We start from the raw sequence: 23,086 nt of genomic DNA on the forward strand, positions 1-23,086 counted from the left end.
TTGTGTTTTATTTACATGTAGACATTTGAACAAACTTTGAATCCTGAAGCGAGACACGGTGGCAAACACGTGGTTTTTGTCGTGCACTGTTCCATTTTGAGATTTTAGTTAGAGTCCTTTCTGGAAGTTTATGCATAATAACACAACATTTAATTAGATAAGCTCAGCAAACTTGTATTGATGTAAAGAATCACCCGTGGATGTTTCATGGTCATATCCATTGTTGCTTTAAAGTTTGTATTGCAACACAACACGCACGTTTGCAGTGATGTAGAAACACTGTAGTCATACATGGTCGATGCACCGTATGGATGCGAGTATGGACAAGTTTATTTTTACTGACAAAGTCCCACTTCCACGGCAATTCTGTAATATTTCATCAAAAAAAAAATTAAGTAAAGATATTCAATATATTGTTATCATAATATTTACTTTTCATTATTGGTACTGGCATCCAGGATCAATTAGGCTATATATATTTGAATAATTTCCCTAATAGTGGCTAAATCAATATTACCTGTAGAGTTTTTTATGTAAAGCATGTCATACAAATGTAACTCAGTCTTTATACTGACCTACTTTCCCTTTCTGTCCTTCCTTTCAGCTTTGTGTGCTATGAGTACCCAGGCTACAGAGGCCAGCAGTACATCATGGAGTGTGAAAGACACAGTGGAGACTATCAGCACTGGAGGAACTGGGGCTCCCACTGCCAGACTCCAAAGATCCAGTCCATCAGACGCATCAGGCACTGAGGAAGAGCAGATCAGGACCGGCAACAGTGATGGCTCAGGCTAACACCTGGACGCTGTGCTTCAGGGGCCTGACTATGAGACAAAAGCCTGAAGTTTAGCTTTGGTTCTAAGCTTCAGGCTTCATTTGTCAGGACCGCGACTACAACACAATCCATCAGTGACGTAGCAGCTACCTCTTTATCCCAGCTCATATTTCTGTTGATACTCATTTTGTCTTAGTACAAGTGAAATAAATTCAGACTGAGAACCTGAGAAGTGATTTCTGTAATTCATGTGTGATTGAACAAATGCAGAGAACACCTGGCATGTTTTTCATCTACGTGAACGTGTCCCTCAGCACAAACAGCATTCATGTGTGTAAAGTACATTTACTGCAGTACAAAAGTTCAATTTTCATGTACTATCATCTTTTGAGTATTTCCTATTTAGGGAAACTTTACCTTTTTAGCTATGGTCCATATTAACCAGCAAGGATATTTGTAAATGCATAAAAAACACATAGTCTTATATGAAGTTTAATTACCCAGTAACATTAGGATTGGTTTGAGCAACTATAACCTAAAGTATCTGTAATGACATAATATTTTTCCATTTAAATATATAAATAGCTCATTAAATAAATGTCATTAAATGCACCAAAGACAAAATAAATCAATACATAGATATTTCTGTTTTAACTTACCTCTGTATTTATTAACCTTTATATTAATTCAACTATCTATTTATTTCCCATTAAATGATCCATTTTAGCTATCATGTTTTTCTGTTCTTTTACATATTTATTTAGGTATTTATTGCAGTATTATTAACCAGTTGCATTCCCCCCATGTATTTCCACAAGCTGCTTGCATTTTGTTGTTTTTTGCTTTATTAATGGAAGTAAATATGTAGATAAATAAATAAAAACAATTCAATTAAATGGGAAATAAGTAAATAGTTGAATTAATACAAAGGTAGATCAACACAGAGGAAAATTAAAAGCAGAAATGTCAATTTATGTCACATTTTATAAATGAATAAACGCCTACATTTATTTTCAAATTTACTTTTGGTGCATTTAAAGGCAAATTAATTTATTGAGCCATTTATATATTTATTTATTTCAGATTTTGGCAGGTTCAGTCCTCAAAAACTTCCACCCTTTTTAAAGCCCAAATCTTCACTGTAGCTGCTAAGCAAAAACCAATAGAGCTTTAGCTATTATGTTGTCTACAAACCTTCACCTGACTTTCCATAAGCACGGGGGTGAGAAGGTCATGACTGTATTTTCATTTTTGGGTTATCACAGAACTTTACCTTTTTTTCCTTTAGTCCATTATAGTAACTCTACTCTTACATAAGTAAAATACACGAGATGTGATGTAGTGGACATGTTTTATAAATGTGTGGGTATGTGAATGAACTGTGTCACAGTAACCGCAATGAAACATTAATTTAGTCCTGCTATTCTTTGCATTGGCCGAGCTCTGAGGTTTCCATGGTGAAACATGTGTGGCTGTCACAACAGATCTGTGTCAAAGTCAGAGACTTTGGCATCACACCACCCACCAGACAAGACAAACACAGTTAGTTAACTTCAACACATTCTTAAGGTAAAAGTACATGAGTAATTAGGAGCAAGGTACAAAGTTTATTCCTGTGAACAGAGTTTTACACTCTCAGTAATAAGATATTGCATAATCAACAACTTCAGGGATCAGTAAGATCATCAAGTATCAGATCATTAAGTAGCTTTGGCATCAGTTCAATAAAAAGTCAGGAGAAAGAGAATGTGGATTTATTTAGATCAAACTTGCTGTGATCACTTTAACAGAACAAAGTGGGTGAACTGAACCCAACTTTAATGTCTGAGTACAGTACCATCAAAACTATATGATCTTTTGACCATCAGTCTGAAAGCATGAGAGCTGACATAACGATGAATTTCTCTTAAAGCTGCCTGGATGAGATATCAATAAAGATGAGAAAAGAAAGAATAAAAAACAACAAACAAAACAAAAAAGAGTGTGTGGTACATCAATTTAGAAGCTATAAAAGGTCAGTAAAGCAAAAGACATGACAGGAAATTAAGTGACAACTTTTTACAGATACAGTAATAATAATAATAACATGTACAGTAGCTTCTGTTTATAGTAACATCTACTTCATTCACTCATAATCACCAAATCATCCAATACCAGGTCTCCAGACTTCCCAACTTGTCATAATTATGAGACCTGTTTCACCTCAGACATTTTGACCTGTCATAGTAGCTAAAGCACAGGTGTCACTGAAGGCATTAATGATGACTCTGGCCCTGTTCTCACCTGCATCCACATGAGTGATCAATCATAAGTGGACAGCTCTAAGTGCAGGTGTGAACGCATCCAAGACGCATTTGAGATCCGATCTGATCACTCAGATCATATTCAGAGGTGGTCTGGGCCTCGTGACCACAGCAGGCAGGATTGATTACATACTGTACTTTGTGTCCATTTGTTCCAGCAATGTGCTTCTTTATTTGCATCTAAAGGAGGAAAGGAGGAAAACTGAAGCAGCTAAATGGGACTCAGCCATGATTCATTGTTATTTTTACACCTGTGCTTTTTCTGCTGTGCCATGTCAAAATGTTTTTGTAAAAAGGGCCCGTGGCCATTCAGCACAAATAAAAAGCTGTTTTTGGATTATGACAAAAGAATATCTTTAATAACTGTAACTGTATTATTTTTTTAGGGTTTGTGGGTATCCTGATATGTGTGCAGCTTCAAGGCATAAAGTGACCTTGTTTATTTGATATGTTGTTTCCTGTACCGTCTCTTGGTTAAATAGTTAGTTACTCCTGTTTTTTTTAACTACGCTAATGATATGACTCACTGTCAGTCTGTGTACCACTTCGGTCCACACTGAAATATTTCACCATCAATTGGATAGATTGCCACGACATTTTGGACAGGTATTCATGGTAAACCCAGATGAAGACTGCTAATGACTTTGTTAATCCCTGACTTTTTCTCTGGTGCCACCAGCAGGTTGACAATCATGATTTTGAGTGAAATTAACAATTATGAGAGAGATTACAATGAACACTGACATTCAGCCTCAGCTGTGCTTTATGTTTAATGCTAATTAGCACAAATTAAAATGCTTACTAACTGAACTGAGATACTGAACATGGCAAACATTATACCTGCTTAACATCAGCAAGTAAACATTGTTACTGTGAGCTAACATGCTAACATCAGCAGGATACTGGCAAATCACTCCTCCTAAATGCAGCTGCTAGCATGGCTGTATAATCTTGCTCACTGACATATTTTGTTACTTTAAACAATGGAACACATATATTAATGACTGTACATCCCTATTTCATACCTTATTGGCCGTACATGACCGACCAGCTGTACCTGTATCGAGCTTTACTAAAACATAGACAAACATTCAAACTAAACTTTATATTAAACTTCAGCAAAAAGCATGTTTTACTTCCCCCAGGATACACATCAGTCAGCAGACACGTGTCAGAGCTCCTGGTGATACCTTGGGTCAGCTTGTTTTCTTTAAAGGGTTGAAAGTAAACATAGACAGAGCATTAAATATAGCTGAGGCTGCTTATGCTATTCACATCCAGCAGGACCAGACTCTCTAAAAATGACTCAAAACACACTTCACCCTGAGGATAAACTGAAAAAATCAATTCCTCATTCCTTTTTCTGATACATTCAGACAATTCTTTGTAAAGAAGTGCTGTTTTTTTAAAATGAAACGTGCTTCTGTGTTATATTTTCCACTCGAAGAAGCACAAAAGCAATGCAACTGCCTCGATAATGACCAGCACATTTTTTAAATATGAGCCACAAGCTGTGCAGCAAATGAAAAACATAACCAATCTTCTTGTTTTCTGAGTTGTTTATCCGAGGTGCTCTACTTTTTAAGATTGTCATACCTGTTGTTAAATAGCAATGTAATATTTCCCGTTTCTGTACCCTTGATCACCTGCTGTGATTATAGTTGACCAGCAGGTCAGAGCTTTTCATCAAAGCACATGCCAGAAAAAAATGTTTTTGGTCCTTGTAGTCTGTAAAAATATGTATGAAGTCATGAGAACAACGGCATCCAGGACATCTTTAACTGTCTTCCTCTTCTGTATATCTGTAATCTGTCCACCATCTCCATTCATTTCTCCTCCTTTTTCTCCTCTCTCACCATTCCTCATGCTCCTCTCTCTCTCCCTCCATCACATGGGCGTCCTCCCGTCTGCGATGGTGACCCTCCGGCACTCTCCTCCTGGCTCCTGGTGAGTCAGCTCCTTGGACCCCTGCGTCTTGGCCTCCTTCGTCCCTGTCCTCTGCTCTCATCTCCTCCACCACATGTTCTCCGTCCTCATTCTCGTCCCTGTCATCTTCGTCATCCTCCTCACTTCCTTCGGAGTCTGACTCATCTGAGTTATCCTCTTCCAGGTAGCGGTAGCCTTTGACCTGCCAACACAAACAATATGCTATATTAATGACTAAGAAGAGAAAGTGAGTTAAAATATGCTTGTAGTCACCTTTAAGCCACCAGTTAAATGTTTTATGATAGCACTCTGACTATAATAAGACTTTATTCACTCCTGCACAGCTGAAGGACTCCTTCTATTGAGGGCTGGTAGAGTAGAACAAAGGACTGAGTTCAAATCTCACCAGACAGCAGATCTCTACAGATATTCTTTATTTCTGAATGAGAGAAGAAGAGAGTTGTTTTTGCTCCAGGAAAACTCACTTCTTTCATGAATAAAAAATTGTATCTATCTGGGGCGCTAATATAATCACCTGAAAAGCCTCCAAAACTCCTCCCGCACCCGGGTCTTTGCTTCGTCAACCACTGAGGCCGAGGCCCACGTGACGTACGTGTCATGTCTGTGCTTGTGTTTGCTTGTTGTTGCGTTGTTTGTTTTTGCTTTGTGGCACCATAATTGGTGCCACAAAGCAAAGCAATAGCAAGACGAATTCTGGCATATTTACAGTAATGTTCATAATGTGCACTGTTCCAGAGAAATAAACTAAATAACAAACAAAATAACAAACAAAAAAAACACCACCCCAAAGTAATCACCTCCAGAACGGAGGCTTTGAACAGCTCAGATTCCATGACCCCAGTATAACACAGCACTGAAAACATAGGTCTGCTTCAGCTGAAAGTGTCTTTCTAAATCGGTCCACAAGGTATATTAAACTAAAGGTAACCATGGCAACGGCACTTCTAATGTGTGCTTATCAAACTAAATAATCAAAGTGACCTTAAAAATATTCTTTAAAAAATGGATGATTTAAAAACAGCTTTTCTTTTTGCCTCTTTCTAGTGGCCATGAGAGCAATATCACCCTGAGGTGTATCAGGACCTGGCTCTGTCTTCTCTGTTGTTTATGTGTATCAGGACATTTTCCTTTATATAATTGCTTACATAATGTGGTTTTGTCACACACTGATCAGAGTAAAAAAGATTTTTTAAAGGTCTCCTACATGTTTGAAGACTAAAAAACTTCTTACTCATTGAAAAGTCTATTCTCTGCATCTGTTTGTGTCAGGTTCAATGTAAGTTTAATATTTGACCATGACTGGCTTCAAACAGGTTGTGATATTAAAAAAATCCTGTTTGATTTAAGATGAGCACAGACCATCACTGTGCAGAGTGATGTGCGGAGTACATCATTCTGCAGTGAAGGTCAAATCCAAATGATGTAACAATAATGAAACAATAATAATGATGCAACAAAAGGCAACTTTGAGTGAAGGGGGGCTTTAATGTTTAAACCTTTTGGGTTTAAAAAGGCTTTTTACCCACATGAGAACCAGTAGAGGTTATATAAAAAACTAAACGGTCATTAAATGTGGCGGCCCAACTATTCCAGGGAAAGCAGCTTTTCTAGTTTTTAAAGTTTTTATGGCTTTCTTCTTGATATTAGATATAAAAAACAAAACGGATATGAACCGGAAAAATGAGCTTATTTCTGAAAATGCTATAATGTCAAAACAAATGGACATGTGCAGACTGATTCTGGTTGTTTTTTGACATCGATGGAAAACAATACTTGTTTTATCATAGTTGGCTTCGATGGAAGTTGAATTCTTACTTGTGTTCAGTAAACTGCAGCATGAATATGCCAAAGCAGACATTTTCAACCAGCGGCCCGTGGCTCAAATACGGCACTTTGACAACCTCATTCTGCCACTTTGATCATTTTGTTCGCAGGCTAATTTGCCCATTCATTAGTTATGTCCTTAGCTAAGCACAAAAATATTCTTTTTACAATTTACAAGAATCAGACTGACAACCTTCTTCTTAGATTGAAAAGGTGTGTTTTGTTTTTCTGTATTTTGTCGTCTAAATTAAGTTTTTGTCAATTGTGAAAACTAATACACATTAACACATTTATATTCTGGGCTCTACAGGTCAGACATAGGCCCAGTGGCTAATCGGCTTTTATTAAATCTAAATTCAGGCAGCCATTTGTGATACTGCGACTGGTTACCTTGTGCCGTGGCCGTGGGATGCGAGGGAGTCTATAAGGCTCTTTATTGGCCAGCCGACGCTCCATCACCCAATAACAGTAGCACGCCAGCAACAAAGTGGCCAACAGGATGGAGAGTTTGGCCTGAGGGGGAGGGTCAGAAATGGGTCAAGACAGAAAAAGTAGATGCACAACCTTTAAAATGTGAATCCAAATGGTGAGTCTTCTCTCAAAGGTGCTATATTTGAGACATAAACACACACTAAACATTGTCTCAACGAACAGTCATACCCTCATCGGCAGGTTGGACCAGAGGTAGACTATGAAGATGGCGATGGCCTGCCACCAGTGGTAGATGGTGTAGATAAAGTCTAGACGTTCTTTGTCCTCAGCGTACAGCATACCGAGCAGAGCTGCCAACACAGAAGAGTTCATGCTGACACACATCATGTGCGAACAAAGTTAGTGTAGGGTACATTCACACACATGGACCACAGCTGTCACTTACTGCTGACGCCCGTCTTGATCAGGGCAGTGCCGAGTCCCCACAGCACGGAGATCACCAGCAGAGGGCCCAGATACCACGGTTGGTCACGATAAAGGGGCAACGCAAGTAGAGCCACCAGCAGCACAACGTGCACAGCAGAGCCCGCCACCAGACACACCCAGCGTGGGAGGCGCAGGAGGCAAAGGGAGAGGGAGGAAAAGACAGAGCAGGAGAGGCCATAGACCACAATGAGGAGCCACAGCTTTTTCAGGCCCAAAACGCAGACGCCGTATGACTGCGGAGGGAAAGAAAGAAATAAAACAGATGAAACTATAATCTCCTGTTTATGTCCTGTTTTATTATTCTGCATTTCAAAGTCATGCAAGTAAAAGCTACTCTACAAACTTGATTAACAGCACAGTACCAGGGAGAATCCAGTGACTGCAAACAGTGCTTCGAACCCGCTGTAGATGAAGAATGGGCAGAGCAGTCGCAGGCGGTAGTCTCTGAAGTGTTTGAAAGGCAGCTGGAAGATGTTGCCCCAGCCGATACTGCGAAGGTCGATCTCTTCAGTCGGGCGGTAGGCAGCACCGCACAGCACAAGGAACTGTGGGGAGCAGCAGACAGCAATCGGTTTATTTGGAATAATTTTAAATGATTGCTAAGATTTGTTTGTGCCGTGCCATGAAAAAAATACCCAACTGCAAACACAGCACTGAATAACATAAAAGACTTGAAAGCCTTTGAATCTCTCTTAAATTGCTGAGAGCGGTATAAGCGACAACAATCCATTTCTCAAGCCAGCCTTCTAAATTGCTCTAAATTGTTCAACTCTGGATCTGAGCGTGTGTTTACTCTGCTTTTTCTGTGAGCTACCACTGTGATAAACTGTTCCCCAAGGCATGATGGGATACGTTTGAGCCCTGAGCATCCCCAAACAGACCAATTGGTTTAGAAAATTAATGGAAGGTAATTTTAGAGTGGAAGCGCTCTGTGGATAATATGACTGCACCTCACACAAATTAGGAAAATGTGTCTCAAACATATTCATGAATTCCATCTTAAAGCTGCTCTAATCAATATTTCACATAAACAATTGATTAAATAACTGTGTGTAATGTGAGAGGTTGCTTGAACCCACAAAGAATTACCACCAAACACTGCAGTTCCCCTCAGCTTTGAGCATTTTAGCTCATTTTTTGTTTTGTTTTATGTCCTCACTGTTTTGGTTCACTCTCACACCTCTCATCTGCATCGTTTTTAGCAGCAGGAAGCTGTTTCCATCCAAAAAAAAAGCTCAAAGCCCACTAAACCACAAGAAAGAGCAGATATTATAAATTAGCAACATTTACTATAGTATATATATACATATATACACTCTTCACAGAAAGCGGATTAACAGAATATGGATCAATTGGTCAGAAACATGTTGCTGTGTGTGCTGGTTGTGTAAATTGTTTTTCTCATACACTCTTTGGCCACTTTATTAGCTACACCCACATAATATCAGCTCTGCTACATATTATATGAGAGGGATAACCCAGCAAGGTGTCCATTACCAGGAACTCCATGGAGTCCATCCACCTCTAATTATGGATGCTTCGAAGGGCATTATCCCACTTATGCCATAGTCAATCCCCCCCCCCCCAAAAAAAAGAAAATTTATTTATATTTTCATGTGTTTTTCAATCACAGTTTTTCACAAGCAATTGCTCAGTTTTCCTGGCAATAGGCATGGAACGATATTAAAATGTTATGTTATGATTATCCTGATTATCCTCAAAATATGCTTCAAAAATGAAATGGCACTAAAACATAAAGGAATTAATGTATCCTTCATTTTGTTAAGAAAAAATAAATAAATTGTATCACTGATAGGATTCACACCCCCTTTCATGAAAAACAAACCGTTCAGCAAACAGAGTTAGACAGTGGTCATGGAGATGGGAGCTTAAATTAGAGGTGTTAGTTAATCAGGAAATCAATATAGGACTGTCTGTTATCAAGCTAGATGGCTTTCAAGTCACTTGTGAGGATATTTACGATATTCTCCACGATCAACAATTGTCCCATTCCAAACTGGCAATGCCTGAGGGTTGGACTAATAGCTGGAAAAATCATTACAATCCCATAAGGTTCTTATGCAATGGAGATGTTGTTCACTACTCCACTAAATAAGATGAACCTTAGATATGACTTAGCACTCTGCAGTTGACCAAGAGTAAATCTGACGGTATGTTTAACAAGACAAGCTAGGTAGCCAGTCATATCAATGTCCCCAAATCACTAGATGACAAACAAACGTTAGTTCATGTGTACTGTAGGCCGCAGCCTGAAGATGTTCTATCACTGCATTTGATTTTACAGGTATACCGAGTAAAGAAGCCACAGAGTGTATACAGCATGTTAACAGTTTGTTTTTCTGCCCCCAACTGCCGGGTTTAATCTTACAATGAGCATGGCGAGGAAGGCGAAGCCCATGAGGACGCTCTCCACCTTGATGAGCAGCATGGAGCGAGGCAGGCTGACCAGCACGGTGCTGTTGAAGCCGGGGATCACTCCGCTGATGTTTGCTCCTGGCAGAGGAAGAGGAGGATTCAGCCATTAGGAAGCTTCAGTCCTGTTTGTTTAACACACAAGGCTGCATCTCTGCAGAGTAACATACAGCTGAAATGTACGCTGAAAAAAGCTGAATGGATAACTAACAAAGCAGCAGTTTAAAAAAACAAGGATGTTTGTGTGATCATGGTTTTGTATATTGAGAAGCTTATCTGTGAGGCATGTGATGGTGTGAACCTCGCTACAGTTTTGTTTCCTCCTACTGTTGGTCACAATAAAAAGGAAGCATCGTTGCCAGAAGTGAGATCCTTGTCCAGGATAAGCATGAAAGGAAACACTTTTCAGCTTTAGCAGAAGTGCTGCACTTCAGTAATTTCACAGCAGCTTAGAGGGGCCATCTTGTGTTTTCATTTGCTTGATTCAGAGAAATTAAACTAAATTTTCACTTAACAAACTTGGTAAGAAAACGGGAGATTTTGAAATCAAGCATTGAAAGCTGCATAAATTGATTTTCAGGCACTTGGATCAGCACAACAAGCTGAAAACATAAGTTGGTGTATTATCAGCTTTTGAAGTTGTGGTGAGCGTGTTCGCAAACAGTTCCCTTTTTAAACATCGAGCAAACATGATGCAACCTTAGCTTTCATTAGGAGTCGTGCCTTAGCTTTTAAGTTCACTGTTCACTCTTCTCTGTTTTATTTTCCAACAACTCCTGAGGGACCTGAGGAAATATGTAGTGCTTCAGCTGCTAAACTCTACTATCTTCATCAGCCAGTCTCTAACTTTGTCTGATTGCTGTTTTGGGTAAGGCAGGTAGTGTATAGTACAGTAACTGTAGCTTTGTTTTTACCGCTCAGATCTCAGAATCTAACTCTTGGCAAGAAGCATGGTAAGTATTTCCCTAAATGTCAAGCTATAGCTTTGCCATGTCTCAATCCTGACACTTTCTTGTCCTGCCTTCATTTGTCTGTAATCAGTGGATGTGAAGTGACATGTGGCCTTACCGCAGCCTTTGACATTGTAGAGAATGTGATCATTTTCACGCAGGTGGCCGTTGAGGACGAACAGCATGGGGAACTCCGCGAAGACAAAACTCAGCTGATGAGGAAGGGAGAGACGGCAGGGACTTACGCTTTGTTTCTGCAGCTGTGCACACTTGTTTTCCGATGTTAAACACCGCGCACAACATGATGCTAATTGAGGTATTAGTGAAGAAAGCATGGCTGAAGACTCACATGATAGATAATGTGGAAGACTGACTGGAAGACGATGATGTAGCTGTGGCATGCTCCCTTAGGAAGCTTCTTCTGCTCCTGCACATGCTCTTCCCTGTAGTTGACGTACTCGTAGTACTGCTGCGCCATCCTGCATAGGATTGTGGGGGGAGAAAGAAAACACACTTACAACTAAGCTTTGCTCCATGAATAGTGCATGTAAGGGGTGTAAGGATCCCTAAAATTCATAGTTTGATTTTAATTGAAAAAAGGGGGCCTGAGAATGTGCCTTACATCTATAAATGAGCTATTCTTTAGACATTGGAATAAAAACCACAGGGTTTGGTCTGAGAGAATTGAATGTTCATCTGCAGCATGGTATCACAAAAAACAACAACAATGCTATGCAAAGTACAAAAAAAGTATGCTGACAAACTATATCTCAGCTTGACAACTACAGCACTGCACAGTTCAACAGAATTTCAACAAAAAAAGTGCCTGGTGAAATGTTGTTTCAGGCTGCATTGATCGACACAATACGGGGTGTTGTTATTGTTACAGCTCTTTGTGAACAGACGTGAAAACACTCGAAGCGGCTTTTTTAGAGTTTCGTCGCTATCAACTGACACAAAAGACTTTGAAATGAAAATCTCTCATTTCACTTGAGGATTTTTATGCAGTTCTGCTTGTAATTGTTTGTCTTAATGTGAAATTAAATACACCTCATGTTTGGGCGTTTTCTGTGTCTGTCCATGCTTACACTGTATATGTTTATTCTTGTACACAGGTCTGCCTTGAAAAAGCGATCATGATCTCATTGAATCTTAATGAAGAGGTGTATATGGTACACCACAGGCTGAAATCTATTGTTTAACTAAAACAGGTTTGAATGTACAACCTTAATTCCAAAAAAAGTGGGATGCTGTGTAAAACATAAATAAGACAATATGATAATTTGTTAATCCTTTTTGACATGTAGTCAATTAAAACAGTACTAAGATGATATATTCAATGATTTACCTCATCAACTTTAAATTTGATACCAGCAGCACGTTTCAAACACGTTGGGACAGGGGCAACAAAAGACTGGGACAGTTCAGGAACGCTACAAAAACAGCTGTTCAGAACATTCCACAGGTAAACGGGTTCATTGGTAACAGGTGATAGCATCATGACTGCGTATGAAAGAGGCTCCCTCGAAAGGCTCAGTCATTACCAAGCAAGTATGGGGCAAGGCTCACCGCTTAGTTAAACACATTATTGTTTAAAGGATATCACTACACGGGTTTGGGAACACTTTGTATAGTGCTGTCGGTAAACAGTTTGTTTACATATGATTATATGTATGTCTTCTTATTTTACATGTTACACAGCATCACAATTTTTGACCCATTTGAAGCATGTCAACAACAAGAAACAAGAAATTTAAGTGTATGAGGCAATTTAGAAACAGTGTCACTATACAAAGCTGGATGACCACCTGAGCAGAGTGAGTAACTGGTCCCTAAAGCTCCTGAAATAATATGCAAATAAAATTAAAAATATTTGTTTGAAAACATGATTTAATGCTCTATGTTTAAGAGGGTCCTGCTGTCAAAATCTAGTTTTAAACATTCAATCCTGGTCCTGGGGGCCCCATGTTTTAGATGTCTTCCTGCTCCAACACACCTTAATCAAATGTATGGGTCATTATCAGGCTTCAGCAGAGCTTGATGACAAGCTGATCATTTAAATAAAGAAACATCTAAAACATGCAGTGAGCCCCCAGGAACAGGACAGATTATTTCACGTTTGTCCTTATATTGTATGTTGCATTTTCTTAATTAAATGAGGCCGGCAGTCAATCAGGCTCAGGCTCAATCATGTCACAATTACATTTAGTAGTTTGTCCAACAGAGAGAGCTGACAAATCAATCTTCCAACTGTCTCACTAAGTACATGTCTTGGACACAATAAGTTTTTGTGTAAAAAGAAAATCAACTTATATACTGTTACCAGTTCTTTTTGTTGTTTTTGTCTGATGATGTTGTGAAGTAGTGTGGGATCATTGGAGTTGCTGTCTTACAGATGAAAACCTGTGTGACGTGACTCAGACAGAAATTTTCACTAAATGGGTAGTGTTTTATGTTTAGTCACGTTCGCTGGCTTCCTTCCTCACTCTCTGATGTATCATCTGATGTTTTCACAGAGGGTATAGTGACAGGCGACTAAATGAAACGCACCATTTCCTTGAGTAAAATTCTGGATTTCTCTTGGTTTAGAATTGTTGGAAACATTTGACAAAGGTCTGGGTCTTTATAGACATTTGAATGTAGAAATGTAACATATATATTTAAAATTTGATTCAAGTTATCTTCAGGCATTGCATCACAGTGTAAGGTGAGAAACAATCCAGATAGTGAACTTAAAGCTAGGCAGCATTCTGGTGCGATGAAGGTCAGAGCAAAGATCTGCAGCACTGACTATAAACTGAGATCTCAGCTATCAACCTTCAGTACAACCTTCTCTGTGACAAAAATAGGGCGAAGCTTCAGCCTCTCATGACACATCCTCACCCACCCACCCTTCCACGTCATGTTTCTTACCTAGTGATATAATTTCCCAAAGAGGCCCAGAACGGAACAATGGCCACGCCGATAGCTACGGCTGAAGGAACCAAGGTGTAGTATCGCTCCCAGTAATTGGTTGAGACAAAGAGTGCGTAGATTCCAGAAGCTAGGAACATCATCCACTTAGTACCAAGAAACCTGCCAGAGAAGAGAATATAGCATTTTTATAGGACATTTAGATAATAAGAATGGTTTTATCATTTGTGTCTGTCTGTATGTGTGTGTGTGTGTGTGTGTGTGTGTGTACCTAATGAGTATGGGTGTGTACAGCAGGCCTATGATGGGCGTGACATTGATACCCATCAGCATTTTGCGATCGATGTCCACCAGGCCAAGGTTGCTGTACTTCACCTCACGGTATGTCATATCATAATGGAGGATCAGCTGCATCTGCAGTAGGCCTGTAACACACACACACACACACACATAAATTAAAACCTCTGCCTCTTTGTGTGCTTATTTGTCAACCTCGCTGTCTTTCCTCCAATCAAACTCACCCATGTACACACTGTACACAATCATGGCTCCAAAACTGGCTCCCAGAACATTCTTGATGACTCCGAGCCTCTTCCTCCTGTAGTACTTCCTCTCTTCCTCCTCCTCGTTGTACTCTGCCTGTGGGCCAAGAAACTCCTCCATCTGAGGAAAGAAATTCGAAATAAAGTTATGCAACTGTTTGATAAGAGCAAAGGTGTTGGAATTCTATCACACTCATGAGAATCACACAGTCTGGAGGTTTTTCACAGGACAGCAGGGAGCTCACCTGGCCCTGCATGTGGTCTTCCTGTCCCACATCCAGCAGTTCGTTCTCGATGCCATTAGGAGGTCCTGCAAGGTGTTCAGCATCAGCCACCAACTCTTCTCTCTCACATGCCTCCATCTAGTGGCCAAAAGGAGCAGTACACTGGATTAAATTGCTTACATGCTATACAACAAGTGAATGCTTGAACAGAAGCCTCCTTACAACCATGCCTTAAAGGATAAGTTCACCCAAATTGAAAATTCAGCCATTATCAACACACCACCATTGACAATGAAAGACCAGTGAGGTTTCATAGTCTGCCCACCAAACATTTCTGGAGCTTCACAGCCAAACGGTGTTAAAGCATTCTCCTTAGCAACAGAGGTAAATGGAGACTTTTAAATGTAAAAAAATGAAAAAAAGACATAAAATGGCTCCTTACAGCTTACCCAAGTCACCGTAAGCCCCAAGATCCCAAAACTGATTTGAAAATAAGTTATTTACATCCTTTATACATTTACAGGCATTCAAGCTTGTGTTGCGTCCTCAGATGGGGTGTGCGCTAACACACTTTGTCTTTTGGGATCGTGGGCCTTACAGAGACTTGGATTACAGCGGATGAGCTGTATAGAGTCATTTTCTGTTTATATTTGTTTTTTCTTAAAACATTTTAAAACAAGGCCCTATCTACATCAGGTGTTTCGAACAATGCAGCAATGCAATTTTGCTGAAAAGCTCCAGAAATGTTTCACGGACTACAAAACTTCATCTGACTTTCCATCGGCATGGGGGTGAGTAAATAAAGACACGCATTTTATTTTTGAACTGTTTACAGTAGGACATGTTTAGTACACATTGTTTCTTACATTAGACACTCACTTCATTCGAGAATGAAATCTCTTGCAATCATTGAGAACACACTTTGCAAAATGCAGAACATAGCTGGAATTGGTCACACACACGCATGGAAAAAAAAACGTATACACTAGTGAACACTAATCAGTCTGAGCCTTTTCACTATAAATAGGCCTCAGGTAATCTCGCCTCTTTTATGAGTAGTTGCAAACATGGGGGCAGTGACAGCGGGAGGAAGAGGAAGAGAGAGGAATAGGAGGAAGAGGAGGAGGACAAAGAAGAGGACCAGGCAACAGATGGAGACGGAGAGATGGATATTTCCGATGACAGTATGCCTTCAATTTTATACACTCAACTGTACTTATGCAATTGCAGCACATTATTCTGTAGCACAGTACAATATAATGTAGTCCTACAATACTGTATCACGTTGACAGTGCAGTATGTGAAAAGGAATCTAAAAAAATGACCTCATGTTCTGCATTTCCTACTGAACTACCAGATGACCTCCTGAGGGTGGAAGGCAACGCCTGCTCACTCATGAACAGGAACTGCCCATAGTCAATATAGTGTTGGCAAACAACATCATCTGCCTACATAAACCATGACAACGCATAACTGTAATTATTTTTGTTTGCGGGAGTTTACACTAACATATTGTGATGATTACTGTTCTGTAATTCTTTGTGCTTTTTTGTTTTTTCTGAAACCTTTCTATTTTTGTGTTCAGTCAAATGTCAGCAGATGTAATGACAATCTTTCACAGAAGCCTAACTACTGTTTTGTATGAAGTACATCAGTGTGTTGTTGCTGCTTTGGAAGAGTCATTCAAATGCTGCATGTGTGTATCATTTTGTTGCAATCATGACATTTTGAAAAAGAGAGGATGCAGCAATTATAGATCGCAGTTTCAAGATTAAAATGTATTTCACAATAACAGTCACTCTCCCATCCTTCAGCTGATTTGATCACCTGAACCTGGTGCACCATGTTAATGTTTTCATTCTGCCTATAGTCTGCTGGTTGCGCCGGCAATTATTTAAGTGTGTTTAATTTTCCTCTATGTACAACTGCTGTTCATAGAAAAATTATGTACCATAATGTTTTTTGAGAGTGAGAACAGAAACCTCAATGTAGCTGAGCCTTAATGGTGACAAAACCATGACGTTATTCATCGCAGTTAATTGCGAAATCCGTTTATCGCTGCATCCCTGCAGCAGAGTTTCATTTTTAGACAGAAGTGAGATGCTTATCTCCAAGTGTTGGAGTGTTGCGCTTGAGTTAATTTAACGAAGGTGGCATCCTGTGATGGTACATGCAGTGACATATATGCTATCTTATCTTAATCCCTTCCAATATTTACATGCATTTTCAGGTCACTGATTAATTATGTAACCTTCTGTTTTTTCTTTAAATTTGACATGTTAAAATGTGAAATTGCGTGGCACTGTTTACAATACTGAAATAAAAATGAAATATAAATCTTAAAAATGCTATGAAGTAGAACAATCATGATGTTGAATCTTGTCCTCTTTCTGTTGGTGTTACAGCACTTTATCTCTGTCACTTGGACAGATGCATTTTATTGAATTAACATTTGAGTTCATTTCATGCTATTGTGTGGCCTATCTGTGTTAAAAACATTTGGGTTGCTGCATTAAACATCACATACAAAATTAAAGGTTAGGCAAGGGACTGGAGGAAAATTTGATTTCATTTATTTCATTTTCAAGCTTTTCTTTATTCATTTTTTTTTTCTATAACAAAGCAAACCCTTCTCCTGAGTTATCAATATTATCTTGGGGGCCTCCCCCTTTACTTAGAATAAAAATATGCAATACCCTCCTCCCAATATCTCAAAATGGAGAACATGAAAACTACCTTTTCGTCGCAACTATTTGATCTCTGTCTTACATATTATTAGATTTAAAAAATACAATAATAAAATAGAGGTATTAAAAAAGAAAAATAATTTTGACCTAGTCTCCAAATAAAAGTGAGACTACCCTCCCTTCCGCAAAAAAAAAAAAAAAAATGGTGTGGTCAAAAATATTTCTATTAACATTCTTATTTTTAAGTAGTTTTTCACTTTCTGTGCTGATTTCTAAGTATCTATTTTACATACAGTGTAGACTATTAATGTTCCTTTTACCCTTAACCTTAACAAACACTGTTATAAAAAGAGGATGTAGTACTTATGATGTGGTAAATGCAACCATACAACACAGCCCTCATGTCCTCTTAGGCCTCCATACATGAATACTATAGGACTCAAGAAACCAGGGGAAGCGTCAAGCGTTAGTTATTACCATGTTGTTTTCTCCTCACAGAGTTTCTACCTCTTTAATAGTCCTTTAAAGAGTTACGTGCTAACGTGCAGTAGTCTGAGCTGCTGTGACTGAGCAGCTGTGTTTGACAGCAGCTGTGAGGTTATTTCTGCTTTCGCTTATATCTATGAACTACTTTGAGACAGAATGAGGCATTATTCCAAACACAGCTAGCTAACAACACACCCCCTCTGTTTGTTTTACCATTTATCAGCCTTATTGAATGGAAACTCACTGACCATGTCTCTCGGACGAGGCTCCTCGGCAAGTGAAGTTGTCAACCTGAGAGACAGCAGCACCACACACCTCTGTCCCCGTGTCACTTCTGCTCCCTGCAGTATTTGGTTCCCCTTTCTGACTATCTCTGGGCAGCAGGTATAAATACAAGTTACTAAAGAGAAACGAAACTTAGCTTCACTTCCTCACTTTCCTTCTCTTAAAGCTACAGGCACCTCTTCTGCCTCCTGCGACATTAACGCGACTGAGCGCCAAAAAGAAAAGTGACACCGCTCATGATGTTAACATAAAAGCATGACAATGTTTTATTTATTAAGAGAAGTTAACGACGAAACACTGCAGCTGCGTCACTGACACAGCGGTTAGCACATGAAGAAGAAATAAACGTTTCACAGTCAGAAACATGGTCCACTGACATGACAACACACACACACAGTCAACACAGGCAGGACAGATGAGGAAAGTTCAGTCCATCTCCAACTCAAGAGACCAGAGGCAGTCTGTGTCTGAGCTGCTGTGACAGAAGAGGCCCACATGGCACCGTCCTGGGCTGAAGAGAGTGTAAACTCTGAGGTAACACTTTATTATGAGGATAATAGACTCAACTAATGCATGACACGTGATGATTTAATGTAGGATGTATCAAGAGTTCCTGTTGCTGACCTTTAACACATTTACAGAAGTTACTTTATGTGAATTGGTTCACACTTAATAGACGACAATCACTTAATACATTGATGTGTGACAAAATGAGTTGGATTCCAGTTAGTTTTATTTCAGACCCATGTATTTGCTCAGCCTCTCAAAGCAGAACACAAAACATTCACAAATTAAACAAACACGTACATACAGTAACATAAATAACCCCCCCATTTGATTCGATTTTATGCCATTCTGATAAGAAACTCATGACCATAACAGTCATGAGTTGTGAGGTTTTTTTGTTTTTTTTTTTACTTATGAATGAAACTGAAGTGACTTAGTCCCCTTTTGTCTGGGGGGGAATCCCCTCAAGGAACCAACTTCCTCAACTGGTGGTCTATTAAGTGTGAGGTTATCTTATTTAGCAATAAGCTCCTTTCACATATGAACTCCGGACAATATCCAGAGGATCAGATCAGGATATTGTCCATGTTTGCTTGTTCACACAACAGCAGATTCTCCGTGTCAGATGTGTTCACACATGTTGGAAATACTCTTTTTTACGTTGATATAAAAACTGCATGTATTTGGACGTATCTGCCAAATCAACAAAAGAGTGGAAAGTAACATACAGGCAAGCAGAGAAGATCACAAAGCAGCAGCTTCCCTCCGTGCACGAAGATCCCACCATAGAAAGAAAGCGGCGGCATTTTGGATCCGTGTCCAGCTGCAGCCTGAGCAACCGAGTAGGGAAATATTCTGAGCAGATGTTTTTACAGAACTCTGATAATGAGCAGTTCAAACCCTATTTTCGCATGTCCTGGTGTACTTTTGAGTATGTGTGTTACAGCTGATTAATTACACGTCGTCTACACACCCTGTCACACATACAGTGCATGTGTGAAAGGAGCTCCAGTAACTTCTTTTGTTAAAAATAAGCAACAGGAATTTACGATACATTTTGTATTAGTTTGTGCATTAACTCGCCATGAGTCATGCATTAGTTAATCATCATTTGTCCCGTTATTAAGTGTTGCCGTATCGACTACAACACTGCCATACATAATTCAGTGCATACCCTGATCCAGATATTTCATTTATTGTATTTTTTTCTACAGAACAGATGCTACTTTGTCTGCATGACAGACAGCTTGTAATTGTGAACAATTGATCATCATGTTGTGTTGTAACCTTATGAAGATGGCCCATGTTTACTTCAACCCCGTCTCAAAACAGGAAAATCCTAGAGTTCAAAGAGTGATCTAGGAACAAAGACTAAATGCAAATCATCCTTAGTGTTTGTTTTAACCTGCTCCGATGACCAGATGGCTGGTTCCACAAAGCTTCAACACAGTATTTGAGTCTCTGCCGTAGAAGCAGCTAAAAACAATCACCGAGTATGACTAAAAAATAATATCACTTGTCCCTGGTGTTCCTCCTGTCCAGTCATTTTTTTTTCATTCCAGGCGACTTCTGAGTGTAAAACTAATCTGACACATCCAGAGAGGCTGGAAGATGTCTTCGTGCTGTCCTTCCACCGGTTGTTCCAGTGATCCCTCCGGCTGCATCTTCATCCTCTGCTGCAGTGAAGGAAGCAGTTTCTCTCAGTGGACCCTCAACAGCATTAACTTAACATGTTTTCATTTCCCCAACAAAACCCACCCACTCATTAAAACACAAGTCCCTCCTCTTGGAGAAACCAGGTACGCCGATCCCTTCCCATAACTTGTTATTCCCCATGATGCTCCACTTCCTTCCCTTCATCAGCGTCTCTATCCGCTGCCAACAGCTGCCTTCCTCATCATTTCCTCATCCTGGACGGAGAGCTCTGTCAGCTTGCGTCCCAGCTTCTCGTGGAGGTCCAGGTATTTGGCCACGCAGCGGTCCAGGCACACCGACTCGCCCTTCGTCAGCTCCGCCTCCTTGTAATGTGGCGGTACGCACTTCCTGTGGCAGGCGTTGGTCATTCTGGGAGGAGAGGGAAGCCAGGAGACAGATTTTTAAAACATAATGTGTAAAGATAGATCATATTTCATGTGTTAACCCTTTAAATATGCCAGAGCACCTGAATATGATGTCCTACCAATACATACATATAGGCAGTGTCACCTGGTTAAATTATACAGCTTGATCTGCTGGAATCACCATTTTTTAAGAATATGGAGCGTTAATGTGCATGACCAAGTAAACTGTTTAGCCCCACCACATCTATTTCAAATGAACGGGTCGCTATCAGACTTCAGAAGAGCTTGATGATGCGCTGATCATTTAAATCAGGTGTGTTGGAGCAGAGAAACATCTAAAGCCTGCAGGGCAGACACAGGAACAGGATCAAAGAACACTGACCAAAATCAACAAGATGTGTAAAAAGCTATGATGTCTATCAAAGCAAACTTGGGCTAAAATGGTGAGAAAAGGTTTGTTGTGATTGATGGGACCAAGCTGCTGGTCTGAACCAGTGGGGGTATATTTGAATATACTATAATTCAGTATATTTGAATAGGCCCTTTTCACAATGGACATTTGCACGTCATAACAGGAAAAAACACAGGTGTTGCTCATATCTTTAATGATGGCTACGTTACATTGATAGGATAATTTCTGGGCTGTGGTGTTGTGCATGCTAGCTGATTAACAAAGATTACTGGTGACTTTAATTAATGATAATCATCATCACACCTAAACAAAAATATAAATATCCATTGAGGCGGTCATCTACATTTACTTTAACAGCTGTTCTTTCACTGAGAAGTCAAAATATCTGACGTAGTGAAAGACGACAGACATTGCCTCACCGCAAGCTGAAGATGTAGCTCTTAAATCTTTTGTGCAGTCCCTCTTTGACATCCACAACTGTCCACATCATTCACAGTTCCCCTGAACCTCATCCTCGAACTACCTTAAGTTCTACCGCGTCAGCCCTTCACCTCTACACTCCCCACTGGCTGCCCGTATTACAGTAAAAGCGTATTACATTAGGTCAAACATATATCTCTGGTCTTATCTTGCTTCCCTTTCCTTCCATGCTGGAAGCAGTTTGTGGCAAAATACAGTGAGTAATTTCTATATGTTTAAAAGCACTATAAGCTCTGCAGTTGGATGCAGACAACAGTGTTTTATTGAGTACACACTTTAACTCATTATTGCAGTTGAGCTCAGTACTGGAATTATGTACTCAGATTATTTGATTGTGTGGAAGATTAATTTGTTTGATTCAAATGCATACAATGTGTGAGCACTTTTATCTACCATTATTAGCAGCCAAGTCTGAACAGATTTAACTCCTATCCAACTTTTGGTGTGATGGACATTCAGAGTCCCTCCTGCTGTGGTTTACTGTAACACCAAAGATGAATAAACTGTTAGGCCAAAATGTTTTACACATTTTTTTCAATTCTTTTGTGATTAATAGATTAGGCGAAAACGTATAGATTGATCATTAGCTGTTACTTGAAGCCCTAAAGATAATTCAGTGTGCTTTTGTACTAAAAATAAATTTAGAGGACCTTAATGCCACATTTCTCTGTAATGTCCTTGGTCATGTGTCACTGTAATACAGCTAATTAATTCAGTGACTTTTTGCAGAACATACACACATATTAAACATGACTAGCTAACTCTGCACTGTTATTGGTGGCTTACATAGTCCTCTATGTCCAGTCAGTGAGCTTAATTTAAATAACGTTACTGTCACATGTAGCTGCAGTAATTGTAGGTAATCCGATGTAACGAGGCTAGCATCAGGGAGACACAAAAACTACGTCGTCACTGAATTTAGGAAACTGAAAAAGTTACATGACCCTCAGTTTCAGAAAAACTGTCAATGAAAGCCATGAGACAGTTTACTACTGACAGAGGTGTAGCATGAATGGGAGATATCTAAGGTTAGCTAATGGTTAGCTTGTTTTGGCTTTACCGGTTGTACATGTCAGCCATCATTTCCACCTCCAGCTCCGCCGCCAGCTGCTGTGCCTTCATGGGATCCATGTCTCCGCTTCAGTGCTGCTCACACCTGGTTCAACCACAAACACGCCGTTCTGCTGACCCTCTCCTGCGGACAGCCGACAAGAAAGCTACCCGCTGCCTCTTCTGTAACCTTCAAATCTTCAAGACCGCACGTGTGTACCGCTTCCGCTCACAAGTGTGGTGTCAATAAAGTTAGATTCAAACGGACGGTAGAGGCAGCGCGCCCCCTC

At 39.8% G+C, this 23,086-nt stretch overlaps 3 protein-coding genes across 5 annotated transcripts in view; 1 reads left to right on the forward strand and 2 right to left on the reverse strand.

Moving 5' to 3' along the window:
- cryba1l2 (crystallin, beta A1, like 2) overlaps nt 1-1,001 on the forward strand; it is a 40,082-nt gene extending 39,081 nt beyond the window's left edge. For both annotated transcript variants that reach the window (XM_084366604.1, XM_084366603.1), the window contains exon 6: nt 605-1,001. In XM_084366604.1, coding sequence (XP_084222730.1) covers nt 605-752 — 148 coding nt within the window. In that variant the 3' untranslated portion in view covers nt 753-1,001. The remainder of the gene's footprint in view (nt 1-604) is intronic.
- Nucleotides 1,002-2,514: 1,513 nt separating this feature from the next.
- On the reverse strand, nt 2,515-18,372 carry unc93b1 (unc-93 homolog B1, TLR signaling regulator). 2 transcript variants are annotated; one of them, XM_084376654.1, is made up of 14 exons: nt 18,251-18,372; nt 14,851-14,967; nt 14,585-14,726; nt 14,335-14,488; nt 14,064-14,225; nt 11,500-11,629; nt 11,269-11,362; nt 10,157-10,281; nt 8,130-8,312; nt 7,727-8,000; nt 7,510-7,631; nt 7,240-7,362; nt 4,935-5,206; nt 2,515-4,286 (listed from the first exon to the last, which is right to left on the reverse strand). In XM_084376654.1, coding segments are annotated over exons 1-14 (1,902 nt in total). In that variant the 5' UTR covers nt 18,254-18,372; the 3' UTR covers nt 2,515-4,285. The 2 variants fall into 2 exon arrangements, with proteins under 2 accessions (XP_084232780.1, XP_084232779.1); XM_084376653.1 differs by having other exon boundaries at nt 2,515-5,206.
- Nucleotides 18,373-18,529: 157 nt separating this feature from the next.
- Nucleotides 18,530-23,029, reverse strand: timm10 (translocase of inner mitochondrial membrane 10 homolog (yeast)). Its single transcript, XM_084343044.1, has 2 exons — nt 22,807-23,029; nt 18,530-20,858 (listed from the first exon to the last, which is right to left on the reverse strand). Exons 1-2 carry the CDS (start codon nt 22,875-22,877, stop codon nt 20,663-20,665), a joined length of 267 nt encoding a protein of 88 aa, XP_084199170.1. The 5' UTR covers nt 22,878-23,029; the 3' UTR covers nt 18,530-20,662.
- Between the last annotated feature and the right edge of the window lie 57 nt (nt 23,030-23,086).

Source organism: Pagrus pagrus, assembly GCF_965226575.1.
Source record: "Pagrus pagrus genome assembly, chromosome: 2".
Lineage (NCBI taxonomy): Eukaryota > Metazoa > Chordata > Actinopteri > Spariformes > Sparidae > Pagrus > Pagrus pagrus.

Excerpts from the sequence above, each read along its gene's own strand:
- unc93b1 (XM_084376653.1), bottom strand. Across the intron at positions 14,489-14,584 it reads TGTGTACAGTGTGTACATGG|GCCTACTGCAGATGCAGCTG; the intron begins GTGAGTTTGATT and ends TGTGTGTTACAG. Across the intron at positions 10,282-11,268 it reads CTACAATGTCAAAGGCTGCG|GAGCAAACATCAGCGGAGTG; the intron begins GTAAGGCCACAT and ends TTCCTCTGCCAG.
- timm10 (XM_084343044.1), bottom strand. The coding sequence starts at position 22,877 with ATGGATCCCATGAAGGCACAGCAGCTGGCGGCGGAGCTGGAGGTGGAA. Across the intron at positions 20,859-22,806 it reads ATGGCTGACATGTACAACCG|AATGACCAACGCCTGCCACA; the intron begins GTAAAGCCAAAA and ends CTCTCCTCCCAG.